This window comes from Rutilus rutilus (assembly GCF_951802725.1).
Source record: "Rutilus rutilus genome assembly, chromosome: 7".
Taxonomy (NCBI): domain Eukaryota; kingdom Metazoa; phylum Chordata; class Actinopteri; order Cypriniformes; family Leuciscidae; genus Rutilus; species Rutilus rutilus.
This window is the reverse complement of record NC_140221.1, coordinates 44,998,751-45,018,001: the sequence shown is the minus strand read 5'-3', so window position 1 is coordinate 45,018,001 and position 19,251 is coordinate 44,998,751. Positions and strand designations below refer to the sequence as shown.

The window sequence follows — 19,251 nt, the reverse complement described above, 5'->3', positions numbered from 1 at the left end:
AAAGCCTGAATCCGTGGCCCGCTGACAGACAGATTAAAGCTGGAGCAAGTCGGTTTACAAACTCTCTGTTACGCATCATGATTCTCTGCTATTGAAAAGAGAAATGACGAAACGGGTTTATGTGCAGCTATAAACACAGCACTGAGGTAATCAGCTTCTTTGGACTCCAGATGTAGATGATTGTCCTCTGCAAACACAACAGATCAAATCCACACAACTATTGCTCAGTCTCTATTATAGCATGTCTTGTACACTCATGCGCATGTCACATTGGCTGGTGTGTGTATGATATAAGGGCATTTCTCTTGCACACTTTCAAACATCCAAAAGATTGAATGTCTGAAAATGTGACTACAAACACACACAGAAAATCAGACGTTACAGCATCTTAAAGGCCTCTTCCAAAAATCTAAAAAAGTGGTAAACGGCTGCACAATTTCATAAATCATACACAGATCTTGTCTTTTTTTGTGGATGAGCAACACAAAACCTCAGACTTGTTTCCGTCTGAAACTTTACAGACTGAAACGAACCCCCTGTATTTATTTGCGTAACTCAAATGTTTAAGTATGTTACGGGAAGTGCTAAACATGCGCGGTCAGGGGTATCGGCCCGAGAGTGTGTTTTTCATCCTGTATTCTGATCCATGCAAAAAAACAATATTTATATTGAAGAGCTAGCTTTTTCTAAATAAAATCAAGACCCTAATTTAAAGATGCTGGTCACCACTAACTAGCCAAGAAACACCAGTGCACTATTTGGGTGCTGAATAAGCTGGTATAGCTCGCAAACCAGTGAAAGTTTGTCACAGGTGTTCTCTCTCATCCATCAAGAGCTATGAGCCGGCGGCATGTTTTCTCACAGCTTTACATCATGATCTGTCTGAGGAAATATTGGACCCTCTTCTCGCTGTCACTTATCCTGGCAAAGATCAGCGTACACTGAAGTGCTATTCTCTTTCCCAAACAGTGTATTAACATCCCTAATGAGAAACTGCTAGATTGTTAGAATATTCTGCCAAGGCATTTAATTGGCAAAAGCTTTTCCTTTTTTAGCTTCAAAATAGTAGCATATAAATAATGAAACAAGTAGGTTTACAATTCCATTATATTATAAAGATGGAGAGAAAAAAAGAGCTTCATCTTAGGCACGTTCTTATCATATGGGAAAATGAGGCAATCCTGCTCAAATCATCCACGTGTCGGTGGCGGTAAATGTCCGCATGGTCTGCATTGCAATTTCATGTTAAATGGAGGACAATACAGAGCATATTAGCATGACTTGAAATGTGATCAGTCATCATTGAGGACTGAAATAAAATAAAAAATAAAATCTACAAATATAATAAAAAAAGAAAACACACACATACATACATATACACATATATGTATGTATGTATGTATGTGTATATATATATATATATATATTTTTTTTTTTTTTTTTTTTTTTTTTTATCTACATTGTTATTTTATTTTATTTTAATTCAATTTTTATTTTTATATATAAAATTTATTTTGTAGTTTTTATTTTATTTATATTGTTATTTTATTTTATTTTAAAATAAAATATAAATTTAATTTAAATTAAAATGTAATTTAAAATAACAATATAAAACAACAAATAAAAATACATCTATTAAAAACTACAAAATTTAATAAAAAAATAAAATAATAATAATAATAATAATAAACATTAAATACATTTTTTATAAAAATAGGAAAATGGAATGTATATTCGCATGACAAAATATTTAACAAGTCATCATCCAGGACTTAAATAAATATAATAATAATAATAATAATAATAAAAAAATACATATACATATATACATATACATATATATACATATACATATACACTCACCTAAAGGATTATTAGGAACACCTGTTCAATTTCTCATTAATGCAATTATCTAATCAACCAATCACATGGCAGTTGCTTCAATGCATTTAGGGTGTGGTCCTGGTCAAGACAATCTCCTGAACTCCAAACTGAATGTCAGAATGGGAAAGAAAGGTGATTTAAGCAATTTTGAGCGTGGCATGGTTGTTGGTGCCAGACGGGCCGGTCTGAGTATTTCACAATCTGCTCAGTTACTGGGATTTTCACGCACAACCATTTCTAGGGTTTACAAAGAATGGTGTGAAAAGGGAAAAACATCCAGTATGCGGCAGTCCTGTGGGCGAAAATGCCTTGTTGATGCTAGAGGTCAGAGGAGAATGGGCCGACAGATTCAAGCTGATAGAAGAGCAACTTTGACTGAAATAACCACTCATTACAACCGAGGTATGCAGCAAAGCATCTGTGAAGCCACAACATGCACAACCTTGAGGCGGATGGGCTACAACAGCAGAAGACTCCACCGGGTACCACTCATCTCCACTACAAATAGGAAAAAAGAGGCTACAATTTGCACGAGCTCACCAAAATTGGACAGTTGAAGACTGGAAAAATGTTGCCTGGTCTGATGAGTCTCGATTTCTGTTGAGACATTCAGATGGTAGAGTCCGAATTTGGCGTAAACAGAATGAGAACATGGATCCATCATGCCTTGTTACCACTGTGCAGGCTGGTGGTGGTGGTGTAATGGTGTGGGGGATGTTTTCCTGGCACACTTTAGGCCCCTTAGTGCCAATTGGGCATCGTTTAAATGCCACAGCCTACCTGAGCATTGTTTCTGACCATGTCCATCCCTTTATGACCACCATGTACCCATCCTCTGATGGCTACTTCCAGCAGGATAATGCACCATGTCACAAAGCTCGAATCATTTCAAATTGGAGTTCACTGTACTAAAATGGCCCCCACAGTCACCAGATCTCAACCCAATAGAGCATCTTTGGGATGTGGTGGAACGGGAGCTTCGTGCCCAGGATGTGCATCCCACAAATCTCCATCAACTGCAAGATCCTATCCTATCAATATGGGCCAACATTTCTAAAGAATGCTTTCAGCACCTTGTTGAATCAATGCCACGTAGAATTAAGGCAGTTCTGAAGGCGAAAGGGGGTCAAACACAGTATTAGTATGGTGTTCCTAATAATCCTTTAGGTGAGTGTACATATGATATATATATATATATATATATGATATATATATATATATATGATATATATGATATATATATATATATATATATATATATATATATATATATATATATATCATATATATATATATATATATATATATATCATATATATATCATATATATATATATATATCATATATATATATCATATATATATCATATATATATATATATCATATATATATATATATATATATATATATATATATATATATATATATATATATATATATATATCATATATATATATATATATCATATATATATATATATATATATATATATATATCATATATATATATATATATATATATATATATATATATATATATATATATATATATATCATATATATATATATATCATATATATATATATATATCATATATATATATATATATATATATATATATATATATATATATATATATATATATATATATATATATATATATATATATATATATATATATATATCATATATATATATATATATATATATATATATATATATATATATATATATATATATATATCATATATATATATATATCATATATATATATATATCATATATATATATATATATCATATATATATATATATCATATATATATATATATATCATATATATATATATATCATATATATATATATATATCATATATATATATATATATATATATATATATATATATATATATATATATATATATATATATATATATATATATATATATATATATATATATATATATATATATATATATATATATATATATATATATATATATATATATCATATATATATATATATATATTTTACAGACAGTTATGATGCAACATAATTTAATATGTTAAAATGTGGTCTCTAGTCTACAAGGTTTCATCCTCACAACATGTGACCTTGGTCTTACCTCTGGTTGTATGGCCTTAAAAACAGGGGCGTCCATCAGGGTAATTTGGCTCTGAGAAACACAGAAAAGACAAAAATAAAAATAAAAAGTCACATTTTCACTCAAACTGAGAGAGTAATCACAGCCATGAGCTCATTTTCCAGCACTGAGTTACGGCGTACATTATGGGAAAGGACAAAATGAATGAAAACAATTCATCAAAAAAATCACCACACTGAAGGTTCAACAAGGTCAGTTCAGTTCCTTAGAAGTCGAAATAATAAGACCTTGATGCATGTGAATTATGGCTAATAAACTCTCTCAAATCTCACAATCAGGCCAACTCAGAGCAAACTGTCCTGTTGTAAATCACCACTAACATTCTGCATATTATTCAGAGAATGTTTAAGTTATTAATCATAGATAGACCATCAGCTCTGTCACACTGTAGGTGAACTCCAGATGCAAAGGCTGTTTTGAAAAATATAGGAACATTATGGGATACCTATGTATCTTTTGTGGACAAGGCAATCCCATAAAACAGAGCAAATTGTTGATTATATCATTAGTATACTGGGAGGAAGCACTTCAAAGCCCTTTGAAACTGCATTGATTTGGACTTCAACAATTTGGTTACCGTCGAAGTCCATTGTGTGGAGAAAAATCCTGAAATGTTTTCCTCAAAAAAAATAATTTCTTTTCCACTGAAGAAAGAAAGACATGGACATATTGGATGGCATTGGGGTGAGTAAATTATCAGGAAATTTTCATTTTGAGGTGAACTAATCCTTTAAATGGATACAACTATTGACTACAGGGGGACTTTAAACTATATTAAAAAATTAAGAAGAAGAAAAGAAAAGAATGTATAATACATATAACTGGTTCATTGGTCTTAGGTGATTTAAATGTGTCTTTGTTTTACCTGATCTACTGCCCTAAACCCCCTATAAAACCAGCCAACAGACCAGTTTGACCCAGCCTGGAGATCAGCCAAGACTGATAAAAACATGATTCCTTAATAATACATTAACATCAAACTACATAGCAGTGAGCACAGACTTTTTTAAAACACGTTTGTTCCAGAAGTATTTTTCTCTTTCATTGTGTCCACAAGGATGCTGAGTATTGGAGCTGATGAGGCCCAGTGTCAGTCAGGATGACGGTTACACAAGCGCTCGACGGCAAGGTTTTGGAACGGAGCTGTTGTTTCCAAACGGAAAGGTCCCAATCGACCAGGAAAGCTACTAATGAGACTCAAGGAGCTGCATCATTACAGGACAGGACAAATGATGTAGAACCAAAGTTTACCACCAGAGAAAGCATCAAATTGAACGCTGACAGTTTTACTCACTGCGAACTCCTCTGGCGTGACTTTCAGCACATCAAACACGACGGCATCGTAGCTCTTCGCATAGTCAGCGCTCGGGCCATCCACAGACACGGAGCTGTTGCTTCCCTGAATATGAGAAAGAAGCATTACATGAAATATTACAGATGCTCCTAAATTCAAGAACAATAACAGAGACGAGAGGGATGCATGTGAACAATGACTATTCATAAACAAATGAAAGACAACTAGAAATCAAAACTGACCACAATTACCATCTCACTAAATGTTCCTGTTTTTATTGTCCTGGTTGGGGTTATTTTTTGATGATGACTGTATATTATCCCTTATTTGTTCTGGTGTGGCTCTCATGTATTGACCACCAGCCGTCACAGAACACATCATGTCTGTCGTTAAAATATCCGCACAGTTCTTTCCATGGAAAAGCAAAGTTGTCGGGTTAGCGTGAGGTTTTCATCATGGCAGATGTGGGATGTGTTTCTCACGGGACGACTGCCAGCGCTGGAAAAAACCATGCAAGTTCCCAGAGCTCGATTGATCTTTGATCTGATGATAACAGCATCTGAATGAGGATGCGTGTAAAGGCCCATACATGTCCAAAAACATTTAATTACCATGGTACTTTCTGATACTTTCCTGTAAATAAAAAAGAGCTGACCCTTACAAAAAAGTACCATGGTATTACCATAAAAATGTACCATGGAAAAACACGGTATCGGCACTGTGAGGATAACAAATTCATTGAGTTTCAGGTTTTAAGTTTATCGGTCACATACACAATCACACACAGTACGACCTGCTTTGTACGACTCTCCACAGAATACAATAGACTAGATTTAAAATTTGAAAGAATGACAACATGATAGAATTATATAGACTGTAAGGAGATTGAAGAAATACACATGTACATAAATATAAATTAGTATACGAGTGCATAATGACAGGTGTAGAGGTCTAGCAGCAACAGTCCGACTAAAATATGTGCATTTGCAATAAAGTGCATTAATGAGTTGACTTGCAACTGACTGATATGTAGATATGATGAATAATAGCAATAATAATACAGTGTTGTATTATTTTTAATATGATGTATGGTGCACTAGTCCTTGCTGTTGGTTTTGTCGTGGTTCCCTATTTTATGAGACTTTGAAGCACCATGGTAGGAAAATGGCAATCATTCAGCATTACACCGTTTTGAAAGAAATTAATACTTGTATTCAGCAAGGATGCATTAACTTGATCAAAAGTGACAGTAAAGACATTTATAAGGTTTATTTTACAAATTAATACAGTTTTTTTTTTTTTTTTTTTTTACTTTCTATTCATCAAAGAATCCTGGAAAAAAATGTATTATGGTTTCCACAAAAATATGAAGCAGAACGACAGATTGATAATAATTAGGAATGTTTCTAATCATCATATTATACTGATTTCTGAAGGATCATGTGACACTGAAGACTGGAGTAATGATGCTGAAAATTCAGCTTTGATCACAGGAATAAATTATATTTTATATTACAAGAGAAAACAGTTCTTTTAAATTGTAGTAATATTTCACAATATTACTGTTCTTATTTTTGATGAAATAAATGCAGCTTTGGTGAGCATTTGAGATTCTTTCAAAACATCTAAACGAGCCCAAACTTTTGAATGGTAGAGCATGTATGAAAGAAACAGTCTTGCCACCTGATACCATGGTACCACCACAGTGCACCTGTCAGTGGAGGATCTCTTCAGTTTGCAGGTCGTGGGCTGGTAATGGCAGTGGAAATGAGGGGTCGTGGATGCCAGAAGCATGACCTCATTCACACTGCCTGCCATTCAGGGTCAAACCCTCATTAGAGCAATGCAATAACTGTCCATCAGAGAACAGCCACCCTGTACAGGACCTAAGTGAGGACAGCAAGTGCACTGACGCAATGACATAACCCCACGAAACACAACAGAGGGTGTTTGACCAGTGCGTGACGAGGTCATTATAATATATTATATTATATAAAATGTATTATATATAAATTATATATATATATATATATATATATATATATATATATATATATATACACACACACACACACACACACACACACATATATAGCATGATAGATTATATATAGGCTACACATTATATATACACAGATATATAGATTATATATACATTATAATATATAATCAGCAATGTTGCTGATTCAGGCCTTCTGGTATTTACTTGAAGTATGCAAATGAAAAAAAAAATAATAATTCACGGTATACATGAACAGTGTTATTTTAGTATCATTGAGATTGAAATTACTGAGATCATTGGGATTTGTTTTTATTTTGAATTTCCCATTTTCATTATAAAGTATTGGTCATTTTTGATCAGTTATTGTTGTTTTAAATGTCTATATAGTTTTATCCATTTTTAGTTATTTTAGTACATCAAGCAACTAGCTGAAGTAAAGAAAAAAATCTAATTTAAATAAATAAATAAATAAAATATATATAAAATTATTAATTAATATTTATGATTTTATAATATTTATTCCAATATCACAGAAATGTGTTATGGTTTTAGTTACCTAGAATAACCCAGTACATGAGTCACTAAAGAACTGTAATGTTATAATTAAATAAATCACTCTTTCTGTCCTATTTTGTCATACTGCTGAAATAAGGAAATATAATTTTCAACGATGACCACTCGAACAAAGGCAATGAGATCATAATTATTTATCAGTTAATCATTTTATAAGATTAATATATTTAAAAAAAATGAAAGGAGGAGTGGTTACCTCAGAGGAGGCGGAGCTAATGCTGGTGCCATCCGATAGGCCGTTTCTACGGTACATGCTGGTGAATCAGCCAATGGGGTGCAGACGCCAGGGCAACAGCAGCCCTCAGCCAGACCCCACATATGACCAATCATCCATACCTGGAGACACACAGAGGAGAAACACACACCAGTTATAGTCACGTTCAGGGCATGCACATTAAATTAGCTTCATGCTTTATTACTTTCCAAAATCATGATGATGTTCAAACCAATGTCTGAAATACCATCAAATAATATAGATCGGACAATGATATCTTAGGTTCACTGCAAAATATTAAGATATATGTACTGTATAAAATATCATTAGCTTGAGAGTGTAGAGAGTGAGTGTGAGTGTGTGTGTGTGTGTGTGCGTGTGCGTGTGTACGGTGTAGGGAAAACTCTGATCCTAAACGTCTAAGGAACTCCAAAGGGACTGGGTTTGCTCTCTTTCCCAGATGGCCAGAGGAAGTCCCAGCATACCTGACTGACCGATGAACCGCCGGGTCGGGAAAGAGCGCAACAAATAGGAAAGAATGTGACTTTTACAATGGAAATCCTCTCGGATCACTCAGGCAGTGATCAACACACTTAATGGGTTTTGGGAAAGTTCTCCACACCCAGCTGGAGATCTGAAACCCCTACTTTGGTCTGAGAATCGGGAAATTTCATTTACAATGACAGATATGTTGCTGTAAAGAAAGTGTTTTAATCTCAGCTCCAACTGTGAGCCGGTTTTTATCAACATTTCACTCCAAAGGAAACAATGGAAAACAGGACATTCATGCACTTGAACAAGTTTGATGCTCTATAGACTTGCTCTGGCGTTCACAGCTCAAGCTCCTTTACATCCAGCCAGAGAATTTACACCAACTAAACTGCAAAAACAGCTCATAGAATCCATCATGCTTATGTGCTCATTAACATAAGACCACCCACATTTACATATCAGCATCTTCAGTTTTATGGCCAAAGAAAATTCTTTAAAAAAAATCTAGTTCATTGTGTTTATTACGCTATTAAACATGGCCTGTTACTGACGCCAAATCAGAGGAGCTGTGATGACCTCTAGTGGTCTTTATATGAGCTTATGTGCAATCATAAGTAGCTCCTCAATGTTAAATCCAGTTTTTTGGCTTATTGTCAATACAATGATCTGAATGCACAACATAACTTTTTAAAGCATTCGTAAGATCCTTTATGGAGAGACCAAAAAAACGAAATATGAATATGAAAATAAGAATAAATACACTACTGATCAAAAGTTTGTGGTAAAACCTTTTTTTATTTTTTTTAAACAAACGCTTCTGCTCACAAAGGCTGCCGTTATTTGATTTAAAAAAATACAGTAAAACAGTAAAATTGTGAAATATTATTACTATTCAAAATGTTCTGTTTTCTACTGTAATAGTCAAATATAATTTATCCATGTGATCAAAGCTGAATTTTCAGCATCATTACTCCAGTCTTCAGTGTCACATGATCCTTCACCGCTCGAGAAACATCTATAATTATTATTTGTAACCATCAGGATTTCATAATTCTTTGATGGATAGAAAGTTCAAAAGAACAGCCTTTATTTGAAATAGAAATATCTTTAAACATTTTAAATGTATTTACCGTTACATTTGATTAATTTATTGCATCACGATCCTGTTGTATACTAATATGCTAAAAGTGACTAACAAAACATAAAAATATAACAATATAACTGAACTGTTGTAACTATTTAGAGTGTTAATGTTTGAGTCCACTTACAAAATTGTTGTAACACTCATCCACACCACTAGGTGGCGTCTCTCAACTACAAATTACTCAAACACGGCCTTTCTAGATGCTTTATCCGATTTCAAACCATCCATTTAGTGTTTATATCACTTAAATCACATCAATATTCCACTCATTCTCATATAAGTACCACATACTGCATGCATATGAGCCTAAGCTGAAAAATGGTTATGTATCCGTTATATTTAAATAATATATAATCCTACTTGTGTTGTGAAACCACTAATATCAGTGCTTCTATTGTTCATTTTTGTCTCATTTAAAATAACTACATTTATTACAAATTATAGGATCAGCATAACACTATGAGTGACTACTAAACTTTCAATATATTTGCAGGTTTAAATAATAATCCCAGTTTTACGAGCGATTCGCCCTGAAGAAGAAAAAATAAATAAAAATGAAAAATTAAGAAGTCATTTCTGCTTGTATAGATCTTTTTGTACCATAAAGCATTCTTGAGTTAACCCTGATGAACCTTTGTGTGTGTGTGTGTGTGTGTGTGTGTGTGTGTGTGTGTGTGTGTGTGTGTGTGTGTGTGTGTGTGTGTGTGTGTGTGTGTGTGTGTGTGTGTGTGTGTGTGTGTGTGTGTGTGTGTGTGTGTGTGTGTGTGTGTGTGTGTGTGTGTGTGTGTGTGTGTGTGTGTGTGTGTGCGCGTGTGCAAAGTCTTCCCGACTCAGCTCAATTCGAGATGGTTCTTATTTGTAACTCATTCAACAGCACAACCCAAAACCCTCCGTCTCCATCACTCCAGAGCCTCTGATTATAATCTGAAAGCGTTTCCTGTATTATCTGCGATGTAATCCCCCATGAGTCAGTGATAATACTATCTCACACACATCAGTGTTATACTGGATCATCAGCGCAGCAGTCTGTCTGACATCACCCGCTTCAGACGCCATCTGGACTGAGAGCGGGTGTGAAAGCCATTAAGTGTTTCCAAGGAGACGCACATTAGTTTGCCTCCCGCTTTCACTCAGTCCACTTCAATAGAGTGGGTGCCTCCATGTTTTTTGTTATTCACAATACATACTTTAAGAATGAACTTCACTTGTGGGGCTTCATGAACACCTGCCGGGTCCTTTTGACAACCTCCTCAGCAACTACATCTAGTGTACTATAGTATATTAGAGGATAGTAGAGTACAGTATATTATATTATAGCACAGTAGCCTATATTATAATATAGTAAACAGTAGAATAGTATAGCATATATTAGTATAGTATGATATACAGTAGTAAGTACAGTATAGTACAGTACAGTATAATATAATACACAATAGTATATTTATAGCATACAATAGTGGTGCAGATGGGTCTCGATGTAGTGTTTAAAATGGGTCTAAAGTGTGCATTTCATGGATGTCCGAATCGTGAGAAACCAACGAGAAAACGTAAAAGTGGCGCATAAAAAGTATTCTCGTTGTTTGATGAACTTAAGGTTGAGCCACTGTAGTCACTTGGACTATTTTAACGATGTCTTTCCTAACTTTTCTGGGATGGCAGATATCGATTACCTAGAAGCCTATGGAGGAGTGAGCCAGCTCTCAGATTTCATCAAAAATATCTTCATTTGTGTTCCGAAGATGAACGAAGGTCTTACGGGGTTGGAAAAACATGAGGGTGAGTAATTACTGACAGAATTTGCATTTTTGGGTGAACTAACCCTTTAAGTGTTTGTTTGCAAGTTCCCAGCATGCACTGCAGCATGAATAAACTACACTCAAAAAAATAAGCTGTTGAACGAACTTGATTAAATTAATGAAAACTTTTCCACGAAAATGAATTACATTTTTCCAACAAAATCTAATTTGTTGTAATCTTGTTGTATGAACTTAAATTCGTTTAGTCATTCCTGCTAGATAAAGTTTTGTCAGGTTAACTACAATTAATCTTTGCCCGGCCTAAAATCACCAACATTATAATTTTAGCTAATTTGACTCTACAGTTATTTCCAATGATAGTCACTAGTGTTCAATTTAATTAAAACCTCTTTTTACATAGTAATATTGAATATTATTCATGCAAGTCTGTGAGTGAGGTTTAATGCACATATAGTGTATACTGAGTGCCCACTGAGCTGCCCACAGCCTTAAACTAAACACAGTCGCCACTCTTCTGCATAATGGGAACCACAAAATTCAAAAACATTACAGAAAGTCCTCCAAATTTCTAACATAACTGAATATTAAACACTAACAACATCTTTCCATTTACAGAAAAACACAAAATAACACTTTAATCCCTAAATTGAACCTCCTAATGCAGTCCCTTGCAAAGCATGCTGGGAACTACAGATCCACTGCCCAGTTAGTTGTCAACAAAAATGATTCATGTAGTTTTCACACAAATTAATTAAGTAAACTTCAGTTTTAAATATATTAGGTTGATTTAACTCAATTAAATTAAGTTGTGACAAAATATTAAACAATCGTGTTACTTTTGCTTATTTTAATTAATTGATTTTAACAAGAGGCAAAAATTAATTTTTTGAGTGTATGCTGTGACTGTAATTGGATTAGTCTCACTGTTTGCTAGGAACAGTATATGAATCTATGAACAGTATAGGCTATGAACAGGTTTAACTGGCAGGAGGTGCTGTCGGGACGGTTGAAACAAGTGTTGTTGGACAGCGCCTCCTGCCAGTTAAACCTGGTTTGCCCTTAAACTAAAAAACTCTGATACTGCACACTTAAGGGTGTGTTGCAGTACTAATACACCTGCCATAGTATCATTACAATGGCACATGAAACAATAAATACAACTTGTCAGTCCTATAATACCCTTTTCACAAGATGTAAAATAAGTCTTTGATGTCCCCAGAGTGTGTATGATAAGTTTTAGCTCAAAATACCCCGCAGATATTTTTTTATAGCATGTTAAAATTGTTCATTTTTTCAGGGTGAGCAAAAACACACTGTTTTTGTGTGTGTCCCTTTAAATGCAAATGAGCTGCTGCTCCTGACACAGAGGGGGGAGTTTCAACAGTGTGTGTGTGTGTGTGTGTGTGTGTGTGTGTGTGTGTGTGTGTGTGTGTGTGTGTGTGTGTGTGTGTGTGTGTGTGTGTAGCCTTTTATGTTCAAACCGTAGTTTGACAAAGATGGAGAGACTCAAGAAAAAGTGACAACATGTACATTTTAGAGAAGCTTGTGTAGTCTCTACCAGCCATTTGTTGTAGTCCTTAAAAAGCGATTTCTGTAAAAGAAAATATCTCCCTTTGCTTTGAACTTTGAGCGTCGTAACTTTGCAGATGTTGTTTAAGCTCAAAAAGCACGACCTGTGAAAGCCATTGAAAGATATGATGGCTGAAGGCAATTAAATGTTTATTAAAGGTGCTATATGTAGAATTGAGAAATCCTTGTTATTAGCGACACCGGTGGCTGTTAAGTGAACTGCAGCAGCACTTATTGCTCGTGCTCACACACTTGCACACGTAACGCACAAGAGAGTGAACGTGATTCAAGACCCAGATATACTCACTAGCAAAGATTTTCCATTTAATTTAATTTGTTATAAAAAAATAAATATATTATATAGGCTATGGTACTGAATGACAGCTTGCTTATTTGGCTCAAGATAAGGATTTATTAAGTCCACATGTCATGCAAACAAGAAACTCTGCTTCTAACCGCAGCTCGAGAATGTCGTTTCAACCACACCACTCTGAGATGCTGTTTGCGAATGTTCGTTGGAACGATGGTTTCAGGAAACACCGACTCGTTGAGCTATGCTGATAATGACGGATGCTTTTAGGAAACTCACCCCAGATCAAACCAGCCGGTGAAGTTGACAACACTTCATTCTCACAGCTGACTGGAGAAAAACACTGTAGATTACAGTGCAGGAGTTTCCTGCTTTCTGCGGCTCTCATCAGAATGAAACTGGCATTTAAGACGCAGGATGTAGATGTAGAGCAGTGATATTTAAGCAGCACAAACTTCACTGCAGGCCAGGGGCCGTATTCACAAAGAATTTAAAGGCTAAAAGTAGCTCCTAACTGGCGAATTTAGGAGCAACTCCTAAAAATAATGGGTGTGTCACTCGTAACTTTAGGACTCCTAATTTTTTTGACTAAGAGTAATTCATGAAGCATTTTAGCCCTAAAAGTAGCACCTAAGCCTGGGACAGCTTAAAAGAAGTCGAGAGGACTCCTAACTCACTAAGACCTATTCACAAACCGCTTTTTGTGGCATTTCACGTTGCGATGTTTTGAAATGCGTATGCGGCGGCTACAGGAGCTTCCAATCGCGAGGGAACAATTTTGCATTGTAGGCATAACTAGGGATGCAATAACGCCACCAACAACAACCAAAACTAGGCTACTCATTGCATGTAAACTAATTGTAACATTTCATTGTGAATCAAATTAAAATGTTCTTCTCTTTGCAAACATATAAGGCAGAGGCATATAGTGACAGATTAATTCAATAATGTTGCAAAGATGTGCATCAATCCATATGTTTCATTAGGCTACTAGGCTATTTGTTTTGCCTTACTCTTTATTCATTAAGGCTATTTATTCAGTTATTCATCATCTTCCGGCCTTCGCACTACTTGTGAAGCGCACGCATTCTCAGACCTGTCACTCATCATCGTAGGGGAGGGGTTAGGAATCATTCCCGCGTTACAATCATCAGCCAATCAAGGTGGTCACTTCAGTCAAGCTCGTGCATGAGTAATGACGTCATCCATAGCAACGAAGACTCACTCTTAGTTTAGGAGTTGTCATTTTTCTTTACTAAGAGTAGGTCTGAAAGGCGTTGTGAATAACTTTTAAGAGAAAACTCCTAGCTAAAATCTTTTAGTGCGATTTAGGAGTACTGCTAGTGGTAAGATAAAATGCTTTGTGAATACGGCCCCAGGTGTCCAAATATCTCTTTACACGGCAGTGTGTGATAAAATTAACATATGACCGCGCCATTTACATATCACATTCAGCAATGTGGCCTGTTTATATTGTTTTTGAACATAATTATGTGTCAGCAGTGTGTGAACGCAACCATCCTATTGTGGTAGAAATCCATCCACTCCGTTTGTCATTTTCCCCATAAATCTGAAACAGTGTCTCAAAATGAGCCGTTCAGGAATGTGCTCCAATGTGACGTCACATGGTAACAGACTAGCAAAGAATCTGCCCTATTAGCTTAGCTCCTCCCCTGAGTGAGATGTACACAGTCCGCCATGTTTATCTCCTCGCCAGCATTTAACAGCAGCGTTCAAGTGAGAAATGTTCTATATTAAAGCTACTAAAATTATTCAGTTGCAAGGCGGGTGCCAGTAAGTCTGGGCTACCTCGCGAGAAAACAAAAGGAAATTAAACCTTTGAACTCTCTTGCTATATTACCATCCCCATTCGAGACACGGTCACACTTGAGTTGATCACCTCCCAAATTACACATCATTCCCTTCACCCATCCCTACCTGAATTCACCCAAAAATCTATATGGTTTAATATGAACAATTTATCATACATTATTATACATGTTTGGTATCCTTTGAAATGTCTCAGTGCAACTGGTACAAAGGTCTCATTCCCAAAGAGGTAAACTAAAAGGTTATAAGGTATTTAAGAGTTTAAAGATATATTGTTAACTGCTGTGGGTGTGCCCCCATGTAAATCAACTTCTGTTCCTAGTAAGTCTGGGACGGTGATTAATGCAAATTCCCACTGTGAACTCTTGTTTACATTTGAAAAGAGGTTTCTGCCTTGGTCTGAGTATTTAGGGACATGCTGATGAAGGCTCGGGGCGATTTGTAACTCAGATTAGCCTGTGATGCAGAGAGTGGCCAAGACTCTCAGCATCATGTATTTTCTAATGTCAGGTTTGCAGCTTTTCTCTTTATTCCAGAGCATTTGATGTTTTGTATTTATTATCTTTGAACTGATTATGAAATTGGCATGGTACATTTACCTGACATAATAAATTGTTACATTTGATTTTATTCCGACTTGCTCTGAAATAGTTTTCCCAAGTAGATTAAACGGACTCGTATGTTACCTCAAATCTGCGTCAGATTAGTGATGACTAATATTTGGCAGTAATTCAAGTGTACTTGGTTTTGCAAAGACAAGAAGGGAATTTCCGTTTAGCAGCAAATACTGTTTGACCAACCTAAATTTGGGTGTGTCTTACCTCCGTACTTTAGATAAGTGTACATGAGAAATCACGGCATGGCCAATCCAAAGCTATTATAAGAGAAGTAAAGTTGGTCAACTTATATCTGTAGTAGTGGCCATACCTCTGCCCGAAGTAAACGTTACTTTAAATTCAAGTGTATGCAAAAACCAAGTGTATGTTTTTGTGAGGACCTCAAAAGCGACATAGTTTCCTAATCTCAGCGAGTAAAATATAATTAAAGAGTTAAAAAGAATAATCAAACATTCGCTCGCTTTTAATGATGCTTAGATATCATTAAAACCTTTTTCATTTATGGAGTCAGATGAAATAACGAGGTAATACATATGAGAAAATGTATTTGATTTAATCTTGTTGTGTTGCGTAAAAGGAAAGACAGTAACGCGCAAAGACCTTCACCCGTATTATTGGAAACCACCATTGGACCTTTAGTCGGGCTTACACAGTCAAGAGCAGTGAGTGATTTTTGGATTTTCTTTTGTTGTTCGATTCATATTAAAGGCCCCCTGAAATAGCCTTAGCCTGAAAGTTATGAATAACCTGGTCTGTTCCAAAACAATGACAACATTTGCATTTAGGAGATATACTGTAAGCATTCAAAACTTACAGCCTCTCACTTCCTCTAAAATAGATCACAGATTTGTATGACTTCACCGCGGACTTCAGTTTCTCATCAGATCTTCAGTCCAATCAAATGCTATCTAGAGTCCCGCCCCGTAACGTTACTTGGCTCAAACTGATACAGTCTGACTCCAAAGACGGTTGGTTCATTTTCATCCTCATCATCGGTCTACTTTTGAATCCAACGTATCATCAGTGCTCGGATTTGCTTCCATGATGCTGTCAAGTACAACTTGCAGTCTGTGAGGTAAACTAAACACTACTGGCTATTTGAAAAGGGGGAGGAGCCATTCAATAGGTCCCACCTTAGCTTCCTGTTTCAGTGGAAATTACATCAACACATCATTCAAAGGAACTTCAGTGGGCCTTTAACCGCAGTAGGTACTGTATATTACACTGCTTTCACTTTAATACTCAGATCTAATATACACGTGTGATTTCTTTACTTGCTGTTTATGATCACAGACATAACCGACTGATATGGCTTTAAAACACATGCAAATAATAACTTTCATGATGACGGAGAACTGATGAGAGATGATAATCAAAACCAAATGTATGTTTTGTTAGTTTTTGCAGAGTATCGGAGGCACAAGCTGTAGGCTCCGCCCTCTTCTGGATAGGGGAGCAGCAGCTCATTTGCATTTAAAGATACATGCACGAAAACAGCTTATTTTTGCTTTAACTCAAAAATGGGCATTTACAACATGATATAATAAATGATATGTGGGGTATTTTGAGCTGAAACTTCACAGACACATTGTGGGGACACGGACACCTGATACTTCTATTAAATCTTGTAAAAAGGGGCATATATATATATATATTTTTTTTTTTTTTTTTTTATAATTATTATTTAATAATTTATACATCAGTATTGACACAATGGGGTAAACACTTTTGTTTTGAGTTAAGCACGCAGGATTATCAGCTGATGCTGAATGACCAAATACTGATGTACTGGTCAATCACTAGTCATTTACCAGCCAAGTAAACCCAACCTATTGAACACTAAGACGATTAGGACAGCAATCGCAATTTGACAGGACGCAGGCCCAGAGACATCAGCAAAACGCATCTATCCTCAGTGGTGATTTATACAGCAGCTCTTGCAGAACTGATGTTTGAATTCTTCATCCCAGGGATCATACTTGGCAACAGACCTTTCGTTTCTCATCCCTTCCACAATCTTGGGCTCCAAGGGACCGTCGTCATGGCAACAGCAAACCACTTGGAATGTGGGCCGGCTGGCTGCTGTTGCGAGTTTCTGAATGGGTTTTGACGGTTGCCTGTGGAAACTGAAAGCAGGGATACTTCACCCTGGATGTCATACTTGGAGAAAGTTTCATAGTAGTCTCCCTCAAATTATTTGTCAGGGAAAATGTGCAATCAGGTAGCCTAGAAATCTAGACGCACCCTAGCGGCAGCACAATTATTTTGCAGCCAGGGTGGGTCTAGCAACTCTCAATAGACCTTTTTGCTGCAAAAACCTAAATTGGGTCAGGCCAATCACGTCGTGTATAGAGTAGGCGGGGCGGGCTTAACATATGACGACAGAGTTGCGACGGCTCCCTGCCACTTGAAAACAAAGAATGGCTGCTGCGGATGGAGAACAATGGTCTTTCGAATGGAGGAGTTGGAGTTAAGTTTTTCTTTGAGAAAAGAACAAAGAACGGCACTTAAGTCATTCTTAAAAAAAGGAAGATGTGTTCGTAGTTTTGTCGGCCATATTTAAAAGTTGAATCTATCAACTAAGCTCCGCTGTTAGGAAAACGCTCTGGTTGGTTGAAGCGCTGTCCTATTGTGTGCAGAGGGAATTTGATAGACAGCCGTTTATCCCGCCCATCAGATTGACCGTGTCTATGGTGAGTTGCCAGACTAAACATCTTGATGTACGTCTGGCTTGCCAGGCTAGCAATCAGGTGATCATTATCAAAAACCTGAAAGGGTGATCAGGGCCTCACATGGAGCAGAGCTGTTTTGTAGCACGCTCAAGTGGTTTATTTTGCAATAATCACTGCCTGACTGAACATTATCCCACTTTTTACACTAGCTGCATGATTAATAACTAAAAGATGGCGATCTCGATTAAAACACCCACACGATCTTATTCCAAAATAACAATGATTCAGCTCTGTCTACGGTAGCAATCAAAATAGTGCAAATCACCTTTTGAAAGTAACTTGAGGCTTGAAATAAAGATTGTATAAACATTGTTACACCAGTAGGTGGCGACAAGTGGCTGTTAAAAATGCATTTGTCATTGAATTATTCATTCAATCAAGAGATTTGTTCAAAAACGCTGATTCATCCAGTAATGAAGCAAGTTAAGTCTTTTCAAAGGGCCCTATTTTAACGATCTAAGCGCATGGTCTAAAGTGCAGGGCGCAAGTGCACTTATTGCGTGTCCGAATCCACTTTTGCTAGTTTAACAATGGGAAAAAGTGCATGGTCGGTGCGCGCCAGGTGCATGGTCTAAAAGCGTTGTCCCTATTCTCTTAATAAATAATGGGTGTGTTTTGGGCGTAACCTGAAATAAACCAACCAGAGTCTCATCTCCCATTCCCTTTAAAA

The 19,251-nt window shown here is 36.0% G+C and overlaps 1 protein-coding gene across 2 annotated transcripts in view; it reads right to left on the bottom strand.

Annotated features, from left to right (window-relative positions):
* LOC311293500 (ras-specific guanine nucleotide-releasing factor RalGPS1) overlaps window positions 1-19,251 on the bottom strand; it is a 145,612-nt gene that overhangs the window by 118,521 nt on the left and 7,840 nt on the right. For both annotated transcript variants that reach the window (XM_084413843.1, XM_084413844.1), the window contains exons 2-4: window positions 8,113-8,252; window positions 5,342-5,446; window positions 4,009-4,059 (exon numbers count right to left, since the gene is read on the bottom strand). In XM_084413843.1, the coding sequence (XP_084269969.1) occupies window positions 4,009-4,059; window positions 5,342-5,446; window positions 8,113-8,169 (213 nt within the window). In that variant the 5' untranslated portion in view covers window positions 8,170-8,252. The remainder of the gene's footprint in view (window positions 1-4,008; window positions 4,060-5,341; window positions 5,447-8,112; window positions 8,253-19,251) is intronic.